This window comes from Labrus bergylta, chromosome 3 (genome assembly GCF_963930695.1).
Source record: "Labrus bergylta chromosome 3, fLabBer1.1, whole genome shotgun sequence".
Lineage (NCBI taxonomy): Eukaryota > Metazoa > Chordata > Actinopteri > Labriformes > Labridae > Labrus > Labrus bergylta.
Genome location: NC_089197.1, coordinates 15362151 through 15384557, shown reverse-complemented (window position 1 = coordinate 15384557; position 22407 = coordinate 15362151). Strand labels below are relative to the sequence as shown.

Here is a 22407-nt window from a genome sequence, read left to right as displayed (position 1 = left end):
ATAATTGTGCCAAGCACTAATCTCAAGTGTTGACGGTGTGTTTACAGCATCTAATTAGTCTTAATTGTATGTTTTATTCAAAAAATAACTTACTTCTTGCATGAATTGTTGTCATGCCTATGACATTTGAGCAGTCTGTGTCCCATCTATTTTTGTCCCAGTTTCTGGGTTAGGGTTGGACTGCTGACACTGTTGGCTGGTCGGACAACACTGTTGGCATGAAATGGTTGTTTAGTAGAACAGACGGATTTTCTGAATTATCCAGGTAAATTTGCCATCTGCTGAATTTGCAACATTAAGAACTAATTTCATTGATTGCTGTGCATATTTTATTTGCGTGTTTCAAGTATGGAGAATGGGTTTTTTTTCCCGATATAAATTATTTTGTGTTCGTTATGTTGAGCTGAATTGTTGTTTACCAATGGTTTGGCAGGCTATAGTTTTAACAGTAAGAGGCTGAATTAAATTGTAAATTGTTTTTGCTCTTTTCAGACACAATATTTATGGCTGGTTTGTATATCTCCCGCAGCCATTCTCATGGACCTGTATGAGATCAGAGGAGGCACACTGGATGTGATTGCAGAAGAAGCAGAGCACCAGGATTTGAGCAGAGAGTCGACCACTATGGAGTCCTTTAATGTGACTTCAGACAGAGGAGGGAGGACAACCCGAGACGTATCCACCTTCCAGAGGTTTTCTGTGGACACCAATGAGTCCCTTCATTTTGAGCCCTGTGAGGCCATCACCCCATCTCCCACTGGGGCGGAAGATGGAAATGATGAGGATGACGTGTTTAAGGAGGAAGGAACAGAGGTGGGGACATTAATACAGCTTTTGTTTAATATGTATACAATTACATATAGAGTATACTTAATGTGAAAATTGCAACATAAATTCAGATGGAAAACATGCCATTAATGCTTCTTATGACAACCACATTTTCAGATTGAGCCATTTATTTGAAGGCAGGAACATTGTTTGTTCATGTTTTTTAAATTAAAAGAAAAAAAAAGGTAAAATTATGAATTTTAATGGATTTCAGAGTGAAATCGTCAAAATCAGGAATCGTTTGCAAGCAAAGGTTGCTGAGATGGAGAGCTTTGCAGGTCATCTAGAGGAAATCTTTCTCACCGTGGAGGTAAATGTCACACACTGAAGACTTAAGAAAATCATTTTTTGTGCCATTGATTTATTATCGTAGATCTTTGTGAGCAAGAGGGAATACTTTTGTTATTTTCTTTGATGGAACTCAGAAACTAGAGAAAGTTCTAGATGTCACGTTTATTTTTTGTAACTGAAGAGCTTTACTCATTGCCTCCCTTTTATCTGTCATCCTCTCTTGTTTTTATTAATGGATAACAAATATTTATTTTGTACGATTGTATAAATGTGTGCACAGGAGAATTTTGGCCGTCAGGAGCAGCACTTGGAGCAGCACTACAACGATGTGCTGCAGACGTTGTCTCAGAGGTACGATGAGAGAGCGGCTGGTTTGGAGGAGGAGAAGAAAGGAAAGCTGGAGGCCCTGTACACTCAGCTGCTGTCTTGTGGCCAGGCGATGGATGCTTCCAAAGAGCTTATTGAGACGGCCCAGGAGATCTACCGCACTCAAGACAAAAGGCTTTTCCTGAAGGTGCTGAAGCTTGCACTCTTGTTTGACTTTTCTTCAGCGAGTCATTTAAACCTGGAGATTACAATAGAAGATTTTGCTGTCATTGTCCTGATGTAGAAAGAAAAGACAGTAAATGTGATTGTGGATATACATTTTATTTTATTTTAAATATTTTAACTTTGTTGTATGTTTATTTGACATTTATTGACAGACAGTTATGCCCACCATCAAAAGGTAATTATGATGTCATTCAGTGGGTTTGTCGCGTGATGTGAAACTGCACCGTGTGATTTTAAAAGACTGACTATTAACAGTACATTGTTTTAATCATGTGTCAAAGTGTTTTTTGTTTATTTTCTGACTAACAGTAACTGCCAATACTTACAATGACAAAGTAGACCAGTGGTTGAAGAAGTACCTGTAAGCTTTTGTTAGTTTAAAATACTAATACAGTAAAAGAACAAACAAGAGCTTCTGTGTTCACAATCTAAAAGTTAAATAAAAGTAAAAATAAGTTAAAATAAAAAGTTTTTTTATTATCAAGTTATATACGTTATTGTTTTTCACTGACAAAATATTATATATGATGTTTTTCTCTTGCTATTACTTCTGGATTTATTTGCAAGTTGCATTTAACTGCATCTGTTTTTTTTTAAATGTTTGTGAGGATTTTAATTTCTTTATATAACTTTGTGTGGCATTGTCTAATAATATGTATGATATTCTATAAAATAAGAATATGTCTCAAGTGTCAATGTCCTGTGAAAAACATAGACTCTTCACTATAACTCAAGTTATAGTGAATTTGAAGTTGAAGTGTTTTCATTATTAATAATAGTAATAATAATAATAACTTAGATTTACTGTATATAGCTTCTTTCATGAAACCCAAGGACGCTTTACAAAGTGTGTGTGGGGGGGTGGGGCGTATTAGGAGGCAATAAGAGACAAACAAATGAAGGAGTCATCAGCAGTGGGTGATCAGCAGGGGGGAGTGTTAGGTTTGATGAGGCTGGATGCTTTGGTGAACAGGTGGTGTTTGAGGAGGTTTTCAAAAATTGGATATGAAGAGATGGAAAATGAAACCAAGCTTCAGAAAAATTAAGTTAAATCTATTTTTTTCTTAATTGTTGTGCAGGAGGTGTATAAAGTTGCACCAACTTAAAAAAACTAATACAAGCACTTTTTATTTGTATGTTTAGTACAGCACTTGTTCTACTTTTGTGGTTTCTCCAGCATCGAGGAGTTTGCTAAGGAAGAGAGTGACCTCACATTGACCACACGTCTGGAGTTTAACACACCGCTGGCTGACCTGTCAGATGTCAAAACCATGATGGACTCCATCAATGTCGTTCCAGGTCTGATTTACAAATCATGCTCATTTTATCCACAAACAATTGGTCAATGACCGTTTTTTTTGTACAAAACACAGACATCATGTGAGGTTATCAATCAATTCACTCTGTTGTTTGTTTGTCTCGATTGACTTATGCACTAGCAGACACAGCAGAACAAGAATTACAGAGCTAAACAAAATCAAATCCAAATTCATCCATCCATCCATCCATTTTCTTCTGCTTATCCGAGGTTGGGTCGCGGTGGTCGCAGGCGCAGTAAGTCAACCCAGACTTCCCTCTCCTCAGCAATGTTTTCCATCTCCTCCTGGGGGATTCCGAGGCGTTCCCAGGCTAGACGGGATATATAATCCCTCCAGCGCATTCTGGGTCTGCCCCGGGGTCTCCTCCCAGTTGGTCGTGCCTGGAAAACCTCTAAAGGGAGGCGTCCAGGAGGCATCCTTAACAGATGCCCAAACCACGTCAACTGGCTCCTTTCGATGCGGAGGAGCAGCGGCTCTACTCCGAGCTCCCCTCGAATGTCCGAGCTCCTTACCCTATCTCTAAGGCTGAGCCCAGCCACCCTCTGGAGGAAGCTAATTTCGGCGGCTTTTATCCGCGATCTCATTCTTTCGGTCACTACCCGTAGCTCATGACCATAGGTGAGGGTTGGAACGTAGATCGACCGGTAAATCGAGAGCTTTGCCTTTAGGCTCAGCTCCCTCTTCGCCACAACAGTCCTGTACAACGCCTGCATTACTGCTGATGGCGAGCCAATCTGTCTGTCAATCTCATGCTCCATCCTACTCTCACTCGTTAACAAGACCCTGAGTTACTTGAACTCCTCGACTTGGGGCAAGGACTCACTCCCCACCCGGAGAGAGCAATCCACCTTTTTCTGGCAGAAAACCATGGCTTCGGACTCGGAGGTGCTGACCCTCATTCCAGCCGCTTCACACTCGGCTGCAAACCGCCCCAATGCCTGCTGGAGGTTCCAGCTTGAGGAAGCCAACAACACCACGTCGTCTGCCAAAAGCAGAGACAAGATTTTGAGGTCCCCAAACTGGAAACCCTCCTCCCCCCGGCTGCTCCTTGAGATCCTGTCCATGAAGATCACAAACAGGATCGGTGACAAGGGGCAACCCTGGCGGAGGCCAACACGCACTGGGAACGTGTCTGACTTTGTGCCGAGGATGCGGACACAGCTCCCACTTTGGTCATACAGGGACCGGATGCCTCGTAGCAACGGCCCCGGGGCCCCATATCCCCACAGTAACCCCCACATGATCCCCGAAGGGACACGGTCAAAAGCCTTCTCCAAATCCACAAAACACATGTAGACTGGATGAGCAAATTCCCATGCTCCCCCAAGAAGCCCTGCGAGGGTAAAGAGCTGGTCCACTGTCCCACGGCCGGGACGGAATCCACATTGTTCCTCCTGTATCAGAGGTTTGACAATTGGCCGGAACCTCCTTTCCAGTACCCTAGAGTAAGCTTTCCCCAGAAGGCTGAGAAGTGTGATACCCCGATAATTGGAGCACACCCTCCGGTCCCCCTTTTTGAAAATGGGAACCACCACACCAGTCTGTCACTCCACAGGCACTGAAAAGCGACATTGGAAAGGCGTGTCAGCCAAGACAGCCCAACAATGTCCAGAGCCTTCAGCATCTCAGGGCGAATCTCATCCACACCTGGTGCCTTGCCACTGAGGAGCTTCCACCGCCCAACAATGTCCCCAGTTCGGGTCAGCAGTTCTCCCCCCTGCTGATAACAGCCTGGGGCAAGCCCTGCTTTCCCTTCCTAAGCCATCGGACGGTTTGCCGGAACCTCTTTGAGGCCAACCAAAAGTCCTTCTCCAAAGCCTCCCCGAACTCCTCCCACACCTGGGTTTTTGCTTACGCTACCACTGAAGCCACAGCCCTCCAAGCCACCCGATACCTGTCAGCTGCTTCCAGAGACCCATGGGCTAACCAAGCCTGAAAGGCCTCCTTCAGCCTGACGGCTTCCTTCACCACTGGTGTCCACCAGCGGGTTATAAGGTTGCCTAGGGTGCTCTGGTACCAGCTACACTTGGGAAAATCCCTATGCTTGAACATGGTGTTTGTTATGGACAATCCTAGACTACCACTCACTCCCCTCCAGGTGTCTCCGTCGTAGCCCACGTGAGCATTGAAGTCCCCCAGTAGAACTACAGAGTCCCTTGGTGGAATCCCTTCCAGGACCCCACCCAGAGACTCCAAGAAGGCCGTGTACTCTGAGCTGCTGTTAGGTGCATATGCACATACAACAGTCAGAGCCTTCCTCTCTGCAACCTGAAGTCACAGAGAGGCGACCCTCTCGTTCACCGGGGAAAACTCCAACACAGTGACGCTCAGCTGGGGGCTTTTTATTAAATAAAACTCTGTGGTTATTTTAGCAAATTTTGAGGTGTGACATGATAACACAAGCAGATAACTAAATCTCCTCCACTATATATCAGCTCCCTCCGCCCCAGTCATCAACCCCCAGATGCCAAACTCTGCCACCCAGACGTCGCTGCGTGTCTGCTGGAGCCTTTTCTCCGATGACACAGTGGAGTACTACGAGCTTTACTACAGACCCGTTTTGGAGGACAAGCCAGCAGACAGCACCCACACAGCACAAGGTACTACACAGAAATGCTGAATGCAGAGTCCTACTGCATGATAACACCATCTACTGTTGAAAGTAGTACTTATTGAAGAATTACAGTGATGAGTTTTGATCAGTACAGCTGCAATGAAATCTGTGCGTTCTTTTTCAGAGAGTAAGGTCAAGGTGAAGGAGACCCACTGCACTGTGACAGATCTGCTGCCCAATGCTCAGTATGAACTGTGGGTGACGGCTACCAACACCACAGGAATCAGCCCAGCGAGCGAGAAGGCCTTATACATCACAGGTAGTAGATGTCACACCACTGCAACTACATGATTCACTTGCAACAGTGGAAAAAGTTGTTCTCTGGTCCCCTTTAAACCCTTTTAGTCATATTTATTTTATGCTGTGAGCACTTAATAGATGGATGTTGTGGAAAATATGTTCTAAATTCTTCATTCCTGTCTTTCTAGTGCCATCGCCTCCAGTGATCAAGCGGAGGGAGTGTACAAGCTGTACAGATGCAGCTCTGATCCGCTGGGAGTCGGGAAACACCAACCCTGTGGACTCTTACACTGTGGAGCTCAGTGAGATGGGAACTGATGACACACAAAGCAGTGTCACAGAGTAAGAGCTGGGGGCAGAAGGTTTAACAGTGCTCTCCGGAATTTCTCATATTTTTAAAGAGTTCACACACAAAGAGGAAGTTGATATTAAGATAAGATAAAGATAAGATATACTTTATTCATCCCAGCAGGGAAATTTAGGTGTTCCAGCAGTTAAAGCTAATCCGCTCTGCTGTGCGGGGTTCAAAGATGTAGAGTCCAATGATGTTTATCCTCACAGGCCTGTCCTTTATTAAAACTTCTGCTTCAATGCATCCATAAACATAGCTGAATTAATGCTTACCTTGCATTTTTTAAATCCTATGGTTATAGAGCTGCTGAATCAAGACTCACTCTGCCCTAGAAAATCTATTCTTAGCTTCAGCTATGACAGCAATGTGAGCCTCAGCTAGAATACTGTCCTCACATTAAGGGCAATTTTGGTGGTTGCTTCATAGAACAGTTAAACCATTTATCCAATCTGTTCATATGTTTTTGCATAGATGAGCCTTAAATGTATGAATTTAAACAGGTATTGAGACTATAAGTTAATTCAAGGCAAAAATCTGTTAGAAGTTTGCAACAAGAAGTGTCAGATGAAATCCTATAATGATGCATTAATCTAATTTCTTTTTTTTCTTTTTTTTTTTTACAAGGATGTGATATTAGCTGGTCTAACTGTTTAATCCCACAGGTCCATAGTAGCCGTGCCCACCTGTCAGTGTTTGATCCAGCTGCAGTCAGGACGGCGTTATCTTATATCTGTGAGAGCGGTTAACATTGGCGGGCCCAGCGACAGGAGTGAAGTTATTACAGTCTCTACGACAGGTGAGAACATTTAACAAAGGCAAAGGAAAAATTACTGATTTATAAAAATCTTGCATTAAAAGTAATGTCCATTTGGGGCACTGGTGGCTTAGTGGTTAGGTCGCGTCCCATGTACAGAGGCTATAGTCCTGTAAGCCGGCAGCCCTGGTTCTGTTCTGGCCTACCCTTACTTTCACGTGTGTCATTCCCCTCATGGACCCACTCTCTCCCCCAACTTCCCACTCTACCACCCCCAAACCCCCCAGCCCCGTTTGTGAACTAGAAAACAATATCAACAATTTGTATTTAAGTTGTATAGAGGTTCAACTTTTAATATTCCAAATGATAAAATAAATAGTGGACAATTAGTTAAAAACGGTAACTTAGAAGTATACCAGTTTGGTGATTTGTATGAGCCATCTCAAAACCTCTATGGGTTTACTGATTAGGAACCAATGCAATAAACATGTAAGGTGGTAGTTGTGGAACTGCGTCTCATATTATTGGCTTGATAAATTCTAAGACTTGTGTAAATCAGTGTACTTCCAGTGATGAAAGACACAACAGGAAACTCAAAGTACTTTTTTTTTATTCTCTCTCTCTTAGTTTGAAAGGTTACTACATATCTGTATAAATCATCCTGGGATAGAAGGCTACAGCCACTTAGGAGAAGGGAACGTAGAACAATTGCTTTAAGAATTAAACTTAAATAAAGGTCTTAAATTAATACACCAACTGCTTTTTGTACATTCATTTAACTGATGTTTTCTCACCTGTACAGGTACATTCTTCTATCTCCTGGAGGATACCGCCCATCCTTGTCTGTCCATCTCTGAGGATGGCTTCACCATGTTTTATGGAGACGAGGAGCTGCCAATTAGTGCAATGGGTTTAGATGATAACACATTCGCCAGGTGATTTATACAACAGCTACTTTTGTGTCAGAGGATGGGAGCTTCGTGTTAATTAAGAGTATGTTTGTGTGTCCAGATGTGTGGCTGTCCTGGGGGACCTGATTCCAGTGCGAGGCCGACATTACTGGGAAGTCGAGGTGGATGACGGGAGTGAGTATAGGATCGGCGTTGCGTACGAGGACACTGAGAGGAATTCGTACCTCGGAGCCAAAACCACGTCCTGGTGTATGAGACACATTCTGACGCCATCCAGGTAACAAAACCTCTGTTAACTTAAAATATGAGCCTAATGTTGGGAACAGGCTCAAACAGTGGTACACCATAGATTATTCTGTAGCACTGTTGCTAATATTAACATGTCTGCGACTGGGATATTATGGCTCAATTCAAACACAATTTAACTCTTGTGAAATGTTTAGTCTGTTGATCAATTTAAACAAAATAAAAACACATTTGTTCATACACAGCCAATTCTAAAACATGACAAATCAAACAATTTGTTGTATTATCAATACTGAAGTCCTTTTATTAGACTGCATGGAGAAAGTGAAAGCTGGTTTTTCATTTGATTTAGATTTTTTTTTTTAAAAGCATGCTGATCCTCTCAGGGACTACTACTGCAGTTCTCAGAAACTAGGCCAAGACTAATTTTAGTCACCAGAAATGTTCCTATCCTAAGCAATTTCTTTTGCATCCGCTCAGTGCTAAGCTACAGTCTATGAGCTAAACCCATTGAAGGCAGCAGAGCCCATGCCTGTATAACTGTTACTTTATAATGCTGCCATGGTAACCCTTCTTAGAAGAAAGCAGGCGAGTTGAATTGTCACATAGGAAATCAGAGCAACAAATCACGTAAGCCTTTAATGTGGTTTTCATTGTGAGCATCTACACAGTGATAACACCTACCCATACATGCAATTTAAAAAACGCACATCTCTTATTATCTGCATAATTTATCTGTCATTGAAAATCCTTCTGCTGGATCATGGTTCAGTAGTTTTTACTCATAATGACTAACAAAGAAATGATCCCAAACAAGAACAGAAAGCAGTATATTGGGCATTTCTTTGCAGTGAACAATTTTTTTTTAAAATTTTCAGGCATAAATATGAATTCCTACACAACGGTTGGAGTCCAGACCTGAGGATCACTGTGAACCCATTGAGGATAGGAGTGGCTCTGGACTACGAGAGGGGGACTCTGTCCTTCTTTAATGTTGATCTGGAACAACATCTGCACACCTTCCAGTGTCACTTCAGAAATTATATCCACCCCTGCTTTAGCCTGGACAACCCAGGAGCTCTTACAGTACACAATGGCATAGAAGCTCCAGAATATGCATTCATCTGAAACCAGCTCTCATTAAACCCAGGGTTGAACCAGGAGATGAAACCTCTTTCAAATACTTACCAGAGGTCAGGGTGTCAATGCCAACAACGCAAACACCAACATTCATTCAAAATAAAACCATCTGCTGACCTTTCATAGCATTATTAAATGTGCAGGATATAAAGACATTATGTTTTCAGTTGTTTTTTATTTTAATATTCCATGGGAACAGGCATACACCATTTTTCCAAGATAAGAAAAAGCTTCACAGAATTTTACAATATGTATTTATATCATCAGCACCTGCAGCGGAACAAGTGTTTACATTTTTAAAAAAGAAATACGGGGCTTGTTTTTTGATTAAGCAAAAAGGTGCTTTGAAAATTAAAAGTGTTCCAAGGAAGAAAAAAAGAAACATTTGTAGATATTATACAACTGCTTTCACAACTTAAAAGAAAAAAATCCACCCTGAATGATTCCACACTGTTAAAACTGGCTATGTATGTCATTAAGACTGAAGAAATCAGCTTTGAACATTTTAGTGTCAGACTGTCAACCAAACAATAAACGCTTCTGTGAAGGCAACAACAAAATGAGGAAACACTAGTATTGTCAATAACAGTATTACTGACATGTAGCCACAAGGTCATGTGGTTACAAACAAATGCTCAATGACAAACTCACTGGCAGGCTACCTATAAGTCTATATATACACACACATGGTTTTTATATGGGCATGTATTTAAATATGCTTACAATTTGCTTAAACAAACTGGTTCACATTTACTGTGTGAGAGACATGCTTCGAGATCCATGAGAAAATAAAACTATGTAAGAAAAGCAAAAAACCACAACAAGTTTTAAATACTATTTTGGGGGCTTCTGTGCCTTTTTTCAGGGGAGGAGAGTTGACAGAGTCAGAAACTGGGATGAAAAAGTGGGACTTCACACATGGCAAAGTGCCTAAGGTTTGAATTTAACCCAGGATGCCTGCTTGGAGAACTACAGCCTCTACATGGGGAGTTCAACCTAACAGCTATCCTGTGCCCAAAACCTTTTTACCAGAGTGTGGGATTTTCACCAAACATTACAACTGGTGCTTCATCAAAGACAATACCAGTTGTTAGCAACATTAGCCTGATCACTACTGATCTGTACTTAATTACTGCCTTATAGAGATTGTCATCAGATATAACATCTGTAGCTAAAGATGTTTCAAAGAAATGCCCAACAAAGGTGAATAATTTCCTTTCCTTTTATCTTTGATTAAATGTTACAAAATAATAAAATGACTGGTACGCTGAAAGTTTCCTGAAAAGTTGTCAGCAGTAACATATACATTTTTAGAAATGAAGGGGGTAAAACATTGCAACACACTTGTACAATGCTATAACAGTGCATGATAACCAAGGGTGGATTTTTCCTTTTAATGGGTTTGAGAACTTGTTTGTTGAACTTAATGTAGAAACTCTGGGTCTGTGGGTATCCTGGACAGTGGGGGTGAGGATGGGTAGGGGTTATGAGTTATCTGTCTTACTGCTGCGTGTCCTCTCCTCCTCTTCATCAGAGGAGTCTCCTCCGTAGGGCACTAATCCCGATGTGTCTTCTTCCACTTTAGACTTCTTCTCGCACACATTTTTTCGAACACCTGTAAGGGCACAATCACAAAATGGAGAGACAGAGAAATGTAGAGGAAAGATAGAATAAAGGAGAGGGGGAGGGGAGAGACAGAGACAGAAGAAAGAAAAAAAAAAACCCATTGAGGAGCCCCATGTTAGCGGTGGTTTTGAGTTGATCCACGGCCAGGGGAGGGAAGATATCAAATGAAACGGCAGCAGAGCACACATCCATAACAGGCAGGTCCGGGGACACATGTTGAGAGAGAAAACAAGGGAAAGACAAAGAACATATACAAGAAGAGTGTGTTAGTGGGTTCTACCATCTGAGAGGTTCACACAGGTCTCCACTCCTCCCCCATAGCTCCATGGGGGCAGATGCCATTTATATAACAGACAACTATACAGAACAAATGTTCGAGTACTCAAACTCTTAGAAGTGTAAGAATCATGAAGTGCATACCCTTTGGCGCGGCGCTGATGGGCGGACTGCCTGGATCTTCTGTCACAGCGTCTCTCGTCCTTTTTCGGGGAACAGGGGCCGGGGCAACAAAGAGGTGCGGCGGTGGAGGCATCAGGATCCTTAATTTAAAAAAAAATATATATTATATATCTTAATCTGCAAAGACTCAGGAAGGATAACATTAAATGATAATGAGCTCTATGAACAAACCTTTCTACTACTTTAGTCTCTCCAACACTGGAGACAGGAGGTGCAGACTCCTGATGAGCAGGGCCCTCTGGAGGACTGCTGGCAGGCTGTACAAAAGAGTTCAAAACATTTAGAACACTTCATATTTTGATGGCCATAAAATAATGAAATGTTAAAAATGTCTGATCCAAGGGTTTGAGAGCAATCCAAAACATTTAAAGGCCTTGTTAAGACTCTTCCAAATGTTTAAGGATCAAACAAATATGAATTAAAAAAATACACAATACAATTACAGGAGGTCATTTGAGAGTTTTTTAAATTCAGCAACATTCCACAAAGAGGCGTATTTCCTCTCACATATCTGAACTAGTGTGACAATTGTTTAAAAATCGAGCATGGCTAATCTATTCTACAAAGGCATGATTCTAAGTCAAACCTAAAAATTGATTTGGGATTTTGAGGTGGCATATCAGATTCTAGTGAGGCCAGGCCAAACTGGCTCCCACTGGATCTGCATTTAGAGCCCAGGCAAAATGACCTGAGCCCATCCAGCTCATTGCACTCAACACTAGCATACAGAGGCACCTTTAATGCATCATCTTGGATGAAAACCCAGAAACATTTAGACAACTACATTTGCTCTTAGCACAGTTGTAGCCAGATGTTGCCCACATGCCAACTTAAGCACATAAAGCAAATGGGTAAATTTGGAAGTCAGATGGCCACATTATAAAGCAATAATAGATAGATGAATTAAGGTCTATAGATTATTCACTGGGTTAACATGTACAATGCTGACAGTTGACCAAATCAAAACACTTAATGTGATAAACCAGTCAGAATTATCCTTCAGTGAAAAGAGTCATGTGACACTTCAGCTAACCTCATCTTCTTTGGACCCCTCCTGGAAATGACGTTTGGGACTTCCCGTGTCAGGCGCGGCGTTTAACGATCCTTCAGGCTCCACTGTCTCACTGCTGCCAGGATCCTTTAGTAGAATAAAACCAACACAAATGCACTGATGCCTCAACTGGGTTTATAAAACATTACATGTCACAGGCCTTCTCTAGCTTGTTGTTTTTATGCAGATCTTTACATAAACGGTAAGCGTTCATAGTTAAGTCTTATAAAGATTGAAGTCTGCTTGTGTAGACTTAAGCCCCGTTTCCAGCAAGCAGTTCAGTTTGTCACGGCACGCATTTTGTGGCGTTTCCACTATCAAAAGTCGGGAAAGGTCCCCAAATTACTGTACCGTCCTACTTTTTGCTACCCTTCTGTTGGGGTGCCAAGTCTACCGATCTGACCTTAAAAGTTGGAGCTAAACACTGCAGTCTGTTGATTGATCGAAAGAATCGTCACTTCCTGTGCGACAGCAGTAATAAAAGGACAAACACATAACTCATTATCCAACCGTCGTCTTTTGTAGTTACCTGGACCAGATAGGGATGTGGTTTTCTAGGACACACCGGATACTGAACCATTGCCTGAGAAGATGGAGGGTTTGTCGACATGTTAGAATGACTTGGGGGACCATTTGCATTACTCCAATAACCACCGGCTCCTGGGTACGCTGAATAGCCGCCAGCATACCCATTTGCTGGGTAGTTATACCAGGACCCCTGGGTAGAGTAATTGCTATTAGGAGGAAATCCATGTGCTGGGTATGCTGAAATGAAAGTATAGAACGTGGAGTTAATAGAACATATCAGATGAACCGATAATGATGTTTTGACAACTGTGACCTGCAATTTCAAACAGAAGTTTAACTAGACTCATCGAGGGAAGTTGATACCTGATACTTTTGGTCACTGGGGATGTCTCATATCTCCAATCCCATAATTCCATTAGGCTTTTGATTTTAAACAAATTCTGTTAATTTGTATGAAGCACTGATGAATAGATTAGTAAATAAAAATAACACTTACTTTCCTCTATTATTTTGAGTCCAATAATCAAGACACAGTAAGTCTTTTTCATCACGTATTAATCAAGGTTACTACATATTAACATTCTTTTAAGTACTGCATCATTACACAGAAGGGAAGTTTACAAGGAATTATAAATGTAAACATTAAAAACAAAACCCATGAGGTAGAGCTTCTTAATTTTGTAGAGCACAGAGAAGAGTATAAATAAACAGCAAACTCTTCTAAAGTATCTCTAATCTGGCCGTATAAATGATTGTCATCTTACAAATTGGTCACGAGATGTGCAGATGTTTTACACATTTTGGGAGCATTCTTTTGTAAGTGTGGAGCTCAACTAGTATCTAAAGATGGCGTTGATAGAGCCTCCTGTCTGTGTACAGTCAGCTCTTGTTATGGTTGACAAACTAACGACCCATCACTTCGTAGGTCTGTGCTAATTATAATATTCATTGCTGCATGAAAACAGGAACATAAGTGGAATATTCATTTGAGAATTGTGAAGGAGATTAGTCAGCTGTTGTAGTTTTTAATTAAGCGCAGACAATAATGACAATGTTGGTCACCCTAGAAATGGTTACAAGCTGAAAAAGAATACTCACGTTGTGTTGAGCCTGTGGCCGTGTACACAGACACCATACGGGCATGCTCCGATCTCACCTGCCAAATGAGAGACGAATAAGCGCAAATAAACCAAGTTTTTTCCCCCTACATTTATCTTGTAAGTTATATTGTGGGTAGGTGCAGATCACTTGAAACCAATCTCTGGAAGTCAGGTGGTTCACACTATCATTTTTACTGTAGGAGGTGGGTATCAGTGAAAACTATATGCTTTCATAGTTTCACCTTCTTTTACCTCCAATGACACTCATTCAATTCAGCTAAAGTTGAAAACTTTGTGGTACAATTTCATGAACTTACAGTTTCCAGCAGACTCTCTGTTAGTTTCTTTGCTGCCTCCAGTCCAGTTGCATTTGGGTGGCTGTAAAACACAAGGGGAAGTTAAATATGAGAGCTCTGCTTTCAATGAAAAATAAAATAAATATATATATATATATATATATATATATATATAGCCACAGGCATTAATATACTACAGAAGTCAGGCTCTAAAGTAGCCGTTTCAATCAAAAAGGAACCTTTACCAAAACAGACTAAAAATTGGTTGAATTTCTTTAATGGAAAATGTCCTCATAATAGGATCCCATAAAGGCTGATCCTATCTGAATTCAGACTAATAACTTTTGTTCATGAGGCATGCCATCTCACCATTATAACCAAGTAAACTTGTGGGAAATAAATTTGTTTGTTCATATTTTTGACATTTATTTTTTCAATTTTCTTTGAGAAATGTTTATTTCTATTATTTACTTTTTCTGTTCTGTTGGATTGAACAATTAAGCTTGTAGAGCTACTGGTAAATCTGTAAGAGAAAATAACTATGGTACTAACAAACTTACCTGATGTAAACATAAAGAGGCTCAAATGACTCCCGCTTTGATGCTTGTTCAATGTAGCCGGAACCTTTTCCCCTGAGGAAGACTCGAGCCCCCGTCTCTGTCTGGATGTGACTCAGGTATGTCCCCCCTGGACCCTCAACCTTTTCGTTCACATTGAATGAAGGCAGTGCCTGGTCCAGACCCACAAAAATCTTTGTATGCACAAAACTCTAAAGGTAAAGAGAAAAAGTGACTTATTGTTTACCCTGCATTTTAAGATAGATTATTATAGTTGGAGGCAGAACAGCTTTGTAAGCAGATGCAGCAATCCAAGGCTTTTCCCTGCAGGCCAGGATGTTCTCTCTGCTACTTAATTTTGGAGGTGAGTATCAGTGAAGGCAACATGGTCTTCATTTGGTTCACTTTCTTTACCTCCATTTTTAAAATCCAGAGTTAATCACAATTAAAGGCAACGAAAGAAAACAAAAAGATCAATATTCAACGCAAAGGCACAAAACAATGTCAGATGACTGCTACAGTGTAGAATTAATGGGTTAAATCCCTGCTTGAAGTCAAATAATTATTTATAACACGGTATCATTTTAGAAATGAATCCACAGGAAACTATAGAGGCTTCATCACCATTTGTAGTGGGACAAATGTCATCATAGATATCTCATCTCCCTACCCCTGAATGAGGAGCTGCAGGCCGATGCCCCTGGCCTGGTGTTGTGTTGCTGTTAGGCATCCGTGGGACAGCTGAAATGACAGGCCGAGGAGGCTGAGGGTAGAGTGTGAGCGGAGGCATTATAGGCAACTGCTGTCCTCCTGATGCTGCTGATGCCCTCAACACGTCCTCAGAGATGATCTCCTTTATCCTTAGCACAGCTCCTGATGTTCCAGAAGTCAAACAACGTTGGATTAGATTAGATGAAGAAAGTGCAAGACTGCACATTAAGTGGATAAAAAGAAATATTAAAACAAACTACTTACTATTGACCTGATCTTGGGATTTTCCCTGAACATGCAAATACAAAGGTCTATGCCTAAAAGAAAGCAAATCAGAAATGTCATGGACAATAAAGAATGTCTGCATTCTTCAAAACAACCCTTTTTCCCCTCTATCAGGACTAAAAAGTTCATCATGAAGTAATCTTAGTACATACCCTCCTATTCTCCCCTTGTCATTTTCAGACATGTAATGACCTTTTGTTGAGACAACAGCTCCACTAAACTGTCGGATCTGAAAAGGAATTGGAAATACATTGGATAAGGACATTTAATGAATATTTAGGGAATGTATATTTGAAGCTGTTCCAAGACTTTCTTTACATCGTTTTGTCACTTTCCATAAGTTAAAGTGCAAAACTTTCATGCCTACTCTCTGCTTACCTCCTCCTGTGTCTTTCCTTTTGTAAGAAGGTCCCTGCAATTGATTGGTACATCATTAATATCGACCTCTGTGACCACCATCTCCTCTGTTATGGTTGATGCAGGCACACTTGGAAGAATCTAAAAGACATTTAAAATTAAAAAAAGGTACACTTTTAGCCCCCCACTGACAATTCAAACAAATTACCAAATTATTTTTTTTACAGATTTTTAAAATATCGTTTACCTTCGCAAGTAAGGGTGGAGGAGTCAATAGCTTTCCTTTTGCCATTAACATAGCATTTATTTTAGCAGCCATTGCTGCAGCCATTTCAACTCCTCCAGGAGGAGCTGGCTTTTCTCCCGGCTGGGAAACACTGCTGTTAGTAGCGACCCCTGGTAAGGAGACAGCGTGGGCTGCATTTGCACCACTTTGCTGCTGTCCTAAAGCTACATTCTGTTTAGGTTGTGCACGCTGATCCCATCGACTTGACAGGCACCTGAGGATAAAAAAAAAGAGAAATAAAATAATCTTTAAAGGCATACACATTACTGTTCAATTTAACAACATTTTAAAAACACATCAGTGGAATTTTAGATGAAAGATGAAACATATTCAAGATTAAAAAAGGGGAGATCAGCACCTTTGTATAATTAACCAATCTTTATTAGTATAGCGCCAATTGATAAGAAACATTTACTCAAAAGACATCACAGAACAGCAGGTAAAATACTTTCCTCTTTGTTACGATCTATAAAAAGACCCACCATTAAAACCATCATGTAAAAAAGAAAGAACATTTAGCAAAGTTACAGAGGAAGGAGAAACTTCTTTTAAAGAGGCAGAAACCAGATTACAACAGTAGAAAGTGGGATGGAGGGAAAAGCTGCTTGTGATAATGTTGTGACCCAAACACATCAGAAACAAGTTAAATGTTGTTAACTGGGGTGTTAAATGAAGGAGGGACAATACATGAGCACCCTGCACTCTGACACCAGGTTAGAAATTTATTTTAAATGTTGAAACAATTAATTATAACAATGTACACCAGCAGCATGTTAAATGTTTCCTGTAGTCTTGACATGTAGTTTTATATAAAACATTTGAATTTAAAAGACATTTCGTTGTTAAACATGGTTTTAATAAAGCTAAGAATTTGTATTTTTGAAGAAATGATCAGTGGCTGTAGTTTTTAAGTCTGTTTCTTTAATGCTAAGCTAACAACAGACACATTCAGCTAGTAGCTTACAGTAGTTCAGTTAGCTACGACGAGGCTAGGTAGCTAGCTACGTTAGCTAACACGATCCCGTTGTGTTCAGTAACTTAATGTTTTCACAGGTGGAGCAATAAAGTTTTAAACATATTGTATCATACACTTAATGCAGCAAACTTGAGTCGACTTTGAAGCGCATTAATAAGATAAATAAGACCCTTCAGACAACATTTATTATGTGCAGGCCTTCACCGTGTGTGTGCTACGCTAGCTGGTGGCTAACCTGCTTTACGTTCACACAGCGACACTAAAATGTATTAACAGAAAACTTAAGTGAACGAAAACTTACGGTGTTTGCCCTGTCATTCCCGAAGACATAGCACCAGCCCCACGTAATTTAGCAGTAAAAAATAAAAACAAATTTCTAATATATTAGACCCTGAACGACGGTAGCCATCGGTCTGCTGTCCCGCGCCGGCGACTTCTTCTGACGACTTGTCGCAAAGTCTGACTTTACCGGAAGTCGAGCTGTTTTCATGTTAAGTAGCCCCAGCTGGCGGAGTCTCACAGGAAACTGCTTAATATTAAATATATATTTTTTTTAAAAACGTGTTACCTGTTTTATTCCCAGCCTAACGACATTTAGACAGACAAAGAAATATTAGAAAATTATAACTGTGACCATGCAGCCAAAAAAAACCATTATATTGTGTATTTGCACAGATAGGGGGCGTGAGATGTACATAATTGATCAACCAATGATATTGTACAAAATAAGATTAGTTTTTTTTCTGTTTTTTTTTAAATGTGCAAATACAACTCGAGAAGGTCTAATAAAGAGGAAATATACTGTCCTCATATGAACACTAGTGGTATTCAATACGTCTTGAAAAGCTTTTAACAGCCTGTCTATATTTAGCTGACAAAACCTCTAGCAGCAGTTTGAAGTTTTGACTCTTTGCCAGAAACGAAGGAAGAAGTTGAAGGACCTTGCCTGTTGCAGCTCAACACCTTGGAAGGAAAAAGTTGCAGGAAAAAAAAAAAAAAAAAAGGGCAACAAACTGAAACAGATTCAGAAGACTAGCCTTCTGCAAACATCCTATTTAGATTATGGTGGCTAATGAAAACAACCACAGGCAAACTTGATGTACAAATACTTTGCTGACTCCAAAACTCTATTCCACTTGTGCTACTGTTCATTAGTTTAACATTAAAGCCAATTGATAGATAATAGTGTAAAAACAATGATAAAATCACATTCACTTGTTTTAGAAAGATATATAGATTCACTGTGCTTGTTTAAAAGTAAAAAACGAAGCATTTAAAGAAACACATTTTTAACAGTCTGTTATGCCTTACCGTGTTCTTTTAAAAGAAATAGTTTGAGCAGGGGAAGAAGAGTTACGACCTGAGATGAGATCTGGTATTGTTCCAGTAAATATTACAATTGAAGAGCATATAAGTAATGTACTTTCTAAGCGATATAGCCGTTGAGTTGCATTTTGTTTTTCACTGAGGTATTGATGTTCAAGTCATGATCACAGCAAGACCACAAGAAGTCTGAGATTTTTTTTTGCCTGCATTCACAAAACCCCAATGTGAGCGTTGTGCACACTTTCAGGATGAACTTAAGGAGGATTTGAATTTGGTAAAATCGATTGCTTGTTTGTAAGTTGTTCTCTGAAAGTTATAGGGTTCTTCTTTGTTCCACACTTCACGGAGTCATCAAGTTTTATGAAAACATCTGACTGGTATCAATTTTCTTTTTCTGTCATCCTGCTGACAAATAAACAAACAACCAGAAAAGTGACACATGCAGGCAAAAGAGAGGGGTTAGTAGCTGGACAGACAAATATTCAAAACATTTACAAGGCACACTGTGGACTAATAGAGGGACATGTCAGGAAAAAAGACAAAAGAAAGATTACAAAAGTAAGAGGACGGAAATTGTATTACTGCAGAAAATAGACTGCAAACATATAATTGACATTATTTTATTTTTCATTGAATAGTTTCTAATTTTCTTCCGTGCCTTCAGACCAAGATGTGAATCAGAAGGAACAAACAAATCCCCTGATTGAGTGTACAATTCTGTCATAAGAGAGAAACAAAGATAAACGTGGTCAATACGCCTCATTAACCATCATATGCCTCGATGTTACGGCATTTATATACTATTTAATGAGGAAATATTCTTAATAAGCAACAATCTTTAACATATATTAGTATCCTAATCTGAAACCAGCCTTGAACCCAACGCTGATCCCTGGGTCTGTGCATAAAGATGTTGGACAAGTGGCCAAAATAGAATGATGTTTGATCAAAAATCAATGCAAGCCGGCCTCTAGGAGACTGCTTAAAGACAGTGATAGACAACTCTGCGATCCACATCCTTCTTAACCATTTAGTTCTCTGTATACATGCTCTGCAGGACCGTCCAATTCACAGGTATTCAGATAGCTAGAATGGTTGATCTCATTTGCTGCAAATCCAGTGTAAAATTCATTGTCTATAAAAATATTGAGATTTACTTGAACATAACCTTCTGACTATGTCATAATAAAAACTCCAGATGTCCGTTGCAGTTGCACAGTGGGATGTACTGTATAAATATTGTATAAAATAAGGCAGTCTTTTCAGTAGGATAAACCAGATACAAAAATTTCTGGGAGAAAAAATTTTCAAGTCCAAAATGTTTTTCACATATTTCTGCTGTTGTCAAATGTCAAGCGGTTTACAGCATTAAACCAAGAGTAAGGGATTGTTGCAACAATGAATACACCCACGCACCCACACCTACAACCCCAACACACACACCCACACCCACACCCACACACTTCCGCACATGCACACACACAAACTCCTGATGAACAACAATAACAGCTTATTCTACAATGCAACATCCCATCCCTGGACAAATCACTGAGACGTAGACATTTCTAATATTGTTTACAGTGCAATACAAAAGTGTTCATTCAAACTGGTACTGTACTTTTAAAATAAAATAAAAATGTTTAATATGGTAATGCTTCATATTAATAATAATAATAATAATAATAATAATAATAATAATAATAATTGTGAATTTTCGAGAGTTATAGTAGTATCTGTCTTCATTGGCTTTGGCTTTCATCTCTCCTTTTGAAACTCAATTTTGTGTTCTTATTCTTGAACTAATTGACGTATTGAATTGTTTTAATCGAAAAAATATGGAACATCTAGGAGAAATTAACATACCAAATCATCTGAAGTGTTGAGGTTTCGCTCTGTCGGCAGTGGCCTAAGTTAAAGATCCACTCCCTGACCCAAAAACAAAAGCATCCCCTTCAAAATGTCTGTAATGATGGCTGAATGTCAATATGGGTGTGTTTTTGAAGGACACATGAGTATACGTCAAAAAATAACAAAAAACAGTGGAGTGTTTTTTCATGTTACGAGGTTTTTGTTTTAGCAGTGGCCTTAACTAAAGATCGACTACCTGACCACAAGAAAAAGCATTCTCTCGCACTCTGTAGTGCCAGCATGGATGTGTTTCTGATGGACACATGAATATATTGCAGGAAAAAAAAGCAGTGGAGTGTTCTTTCATGTTGTGGCTTCTGGGGGAAGAGGGAGCAGTCCTGTCATGCTGCAAGCACAGGGATGGAGATCAACAGTGATTGGACACTTTCAGATCCAGATCACACTTCATCCTCTCCTCCAGCCTTGCACACTCCTTCATAAACAAGCAGTTTTTTTTTTTACTCAAACAGCAGCTTCACAGGCAGACAGGAGAGCCCATGTGGTATTTTTGGGGACGGCAGTTTGCAGGGAGGCCCGTGAGGAACCTTTTTCAGTCACGTCACTTGTCCAGCTACACTGCGAATGCCTGAGAGGCACGTTAAGTTCATAAAGATGCTCTGTGTCTGTTAGTCACAGTTCTCATCTGACAAGACTGTAAAGCCAGCAGCGTCAAAGCTGCGGCCGTCCGTCAGGAAGTCCTTCTGTGGTTTCTGTATGGACGGACATGTGGACGCTCGGCGTGCTACAGAAGCAGGAGAGTGAAGGCGTGGAGGCCCTTCGGCTGGCAGGGAGAAAGATGCCCCAGCACGAGAGAGGAGGGCTGTCCCGGACTGCAGAGTCACCAGGGCTGCAGCAGCCTACTCTGGAGGCGGTCGCAGGCTGTGCAGCTTCCTCTCGTCAAGGCCTTTCCAGTACTTGAAGTTGTTGTCCAAGTGCTGCATAAGATTAGGGAGGTCTGCAAAAGCTGGAGAGACAACAAAAGATATTTACTGATACCTTGACATCAAATTTGGTCAGTTTTGAATGTCCTGTAATATGTTTTTAAAAGGAACACTGACACATTTTACTGAATCACAACAGATTTATTTCCTGCTCATCTCTCATACATTTCATCTCTGGATATCTGCCTTAATTTTGAACCTTTTCCGAATACCAGTCCGATGCTCATTCATACAGTATACTGTATGAAGTGAATTCAGTTTTTTTTCCCCCATTTACTGTGCTGGGCTAAATATCCCACAGTACTGACAATAGCAATAATTTAATAGAGAGCTCTGGCATAAAAACAACAATGCAGCAATCTGAGAATAAGTGTGATTAAGAACCTTTCGCTATCTGATTTAAATAAGTTAACTGTTTGGTCATGGTCATTCAGCTGCAGCTGATGGCTGTTCAACATGAGAATTAGCGCTATACAAATATCGATCGATTGATATGTCATTGCACCGCTACGTTTGGCAAAGACTACCAAGGTTTAGAAAAAACTGCTTGTCTCCTGCCACATTTGCCTGAAGAAAATCCTTTGGATCCAAAACGTTGCCCTCAATAAAGTTGCTCATTGGAAGCTGAACAGTGTGCAGACCTTTTTTTTCTTAAGGACTACCAAGGTTCCCATGTTTCCCAAAATTTGAAGATGACGATAATTCAGCTCAGTTGCTATTTTGAGCAAAATACTCAGAAAAGACAGTTGCCAC

General features: G+C 40.4%; 3 protein-coding genes across 5 annotated transcripts in view; 1 reads left to right on the top strand and 2 right to left on the bottom strand.

Annotated features, from left to right (window-relative positions):
* The first annotated feature begins 9 nt into the window (after window positions 1–9).
* Window positions 10–9402, top strand: LOC109987002 (fibronectin type III and SPRY domain-containing protein 2). 2 transcript variants are annotated; one of them, XM_065952804.1, is made up of 14 exons: window positions 18–35; window positions 162–265; window positions 530–813; window positions 1043–1138; window positions 1400–1633; window positions 1824–1846; window positions 2849–2970; window positions 5426–5590; window positions 5729–5863; window positions 6033–6186; window positions 6859–6992; window positions 7753–7885; window positions 7962–8138; window positions 8986–9402. In XM_065952804.1, the coding sequence occupies exons 3-14, from the start codon at window positions 538–540 to the stop codon at window positions 9233–9235; spliced, it is 1899 nt and encodes a 632-aa protein (XP_065808876.1). In that variant the 5' UTR covers window positions 18–35; window positions 162–265; window positions 530–537; the 3' UTR covers window positions 9236–9402. The 2 variants fall into 2 exon arrangements, with proteins under 2 accessions (XP_020493557.2, XP_065808876.1); XM_020637901.3 differs by having other exon boundaries at window positions 10–265; window positions 493–813.
* LOC109987003 (KH homology domain-containing protein 4) lies at window positions 9403–19270 on the bottom strand. The gene is made up of 14 exons (XM_020637904.3): window positions 17781–19270; window positions 16465–16717; window positions 16239–16358; window positions 16013–16089; window positions 15840–15892; window positions 15535–15737; window positions 14868–15076; window positions 14329–14389; window positions 14010–14067; window positions 12913–13148; window positions 12366–12470; window positions 11504–11589; window positions 11294–11412; window positions 9403–10862 (listed from the first exon to the last, which is right to left on the bottom strand). The coding sequence occupies exons 1-14, from the start codon at window positions 17807–17809 to the stop codon at window positions 10732–10734; spliced, it is 1740 nt and encodes a 579-aa protein (XP_020493560.1). The 5' UTR covers window positions 17810–19270; the 3' UTR covers window positions 9403–10731.
* A 139-nt stretch (window positions 19271–19409) lies between these two features.
* The window catches only part of pde8a (phosphodiesterase 8A), a 48626-nt gene continuing 45628 nt past the window's right edge, over window positions 19410–22407 (bottom strand). For both annotated transcript variants that reach the window (XM_020637964.3, XM_065952801.1), the window contains exon 22: window positions 19410–21677. In XM_020637964.3, coding sequence (XP_020493620.1) covers window positions 21571–21677 — 107 coding nt within the window. In that variant the 3' untranslated portion in view covers window positions 19410–21570. The remainder of the gene's footprint in view (window positions 21678–22407) is intronic.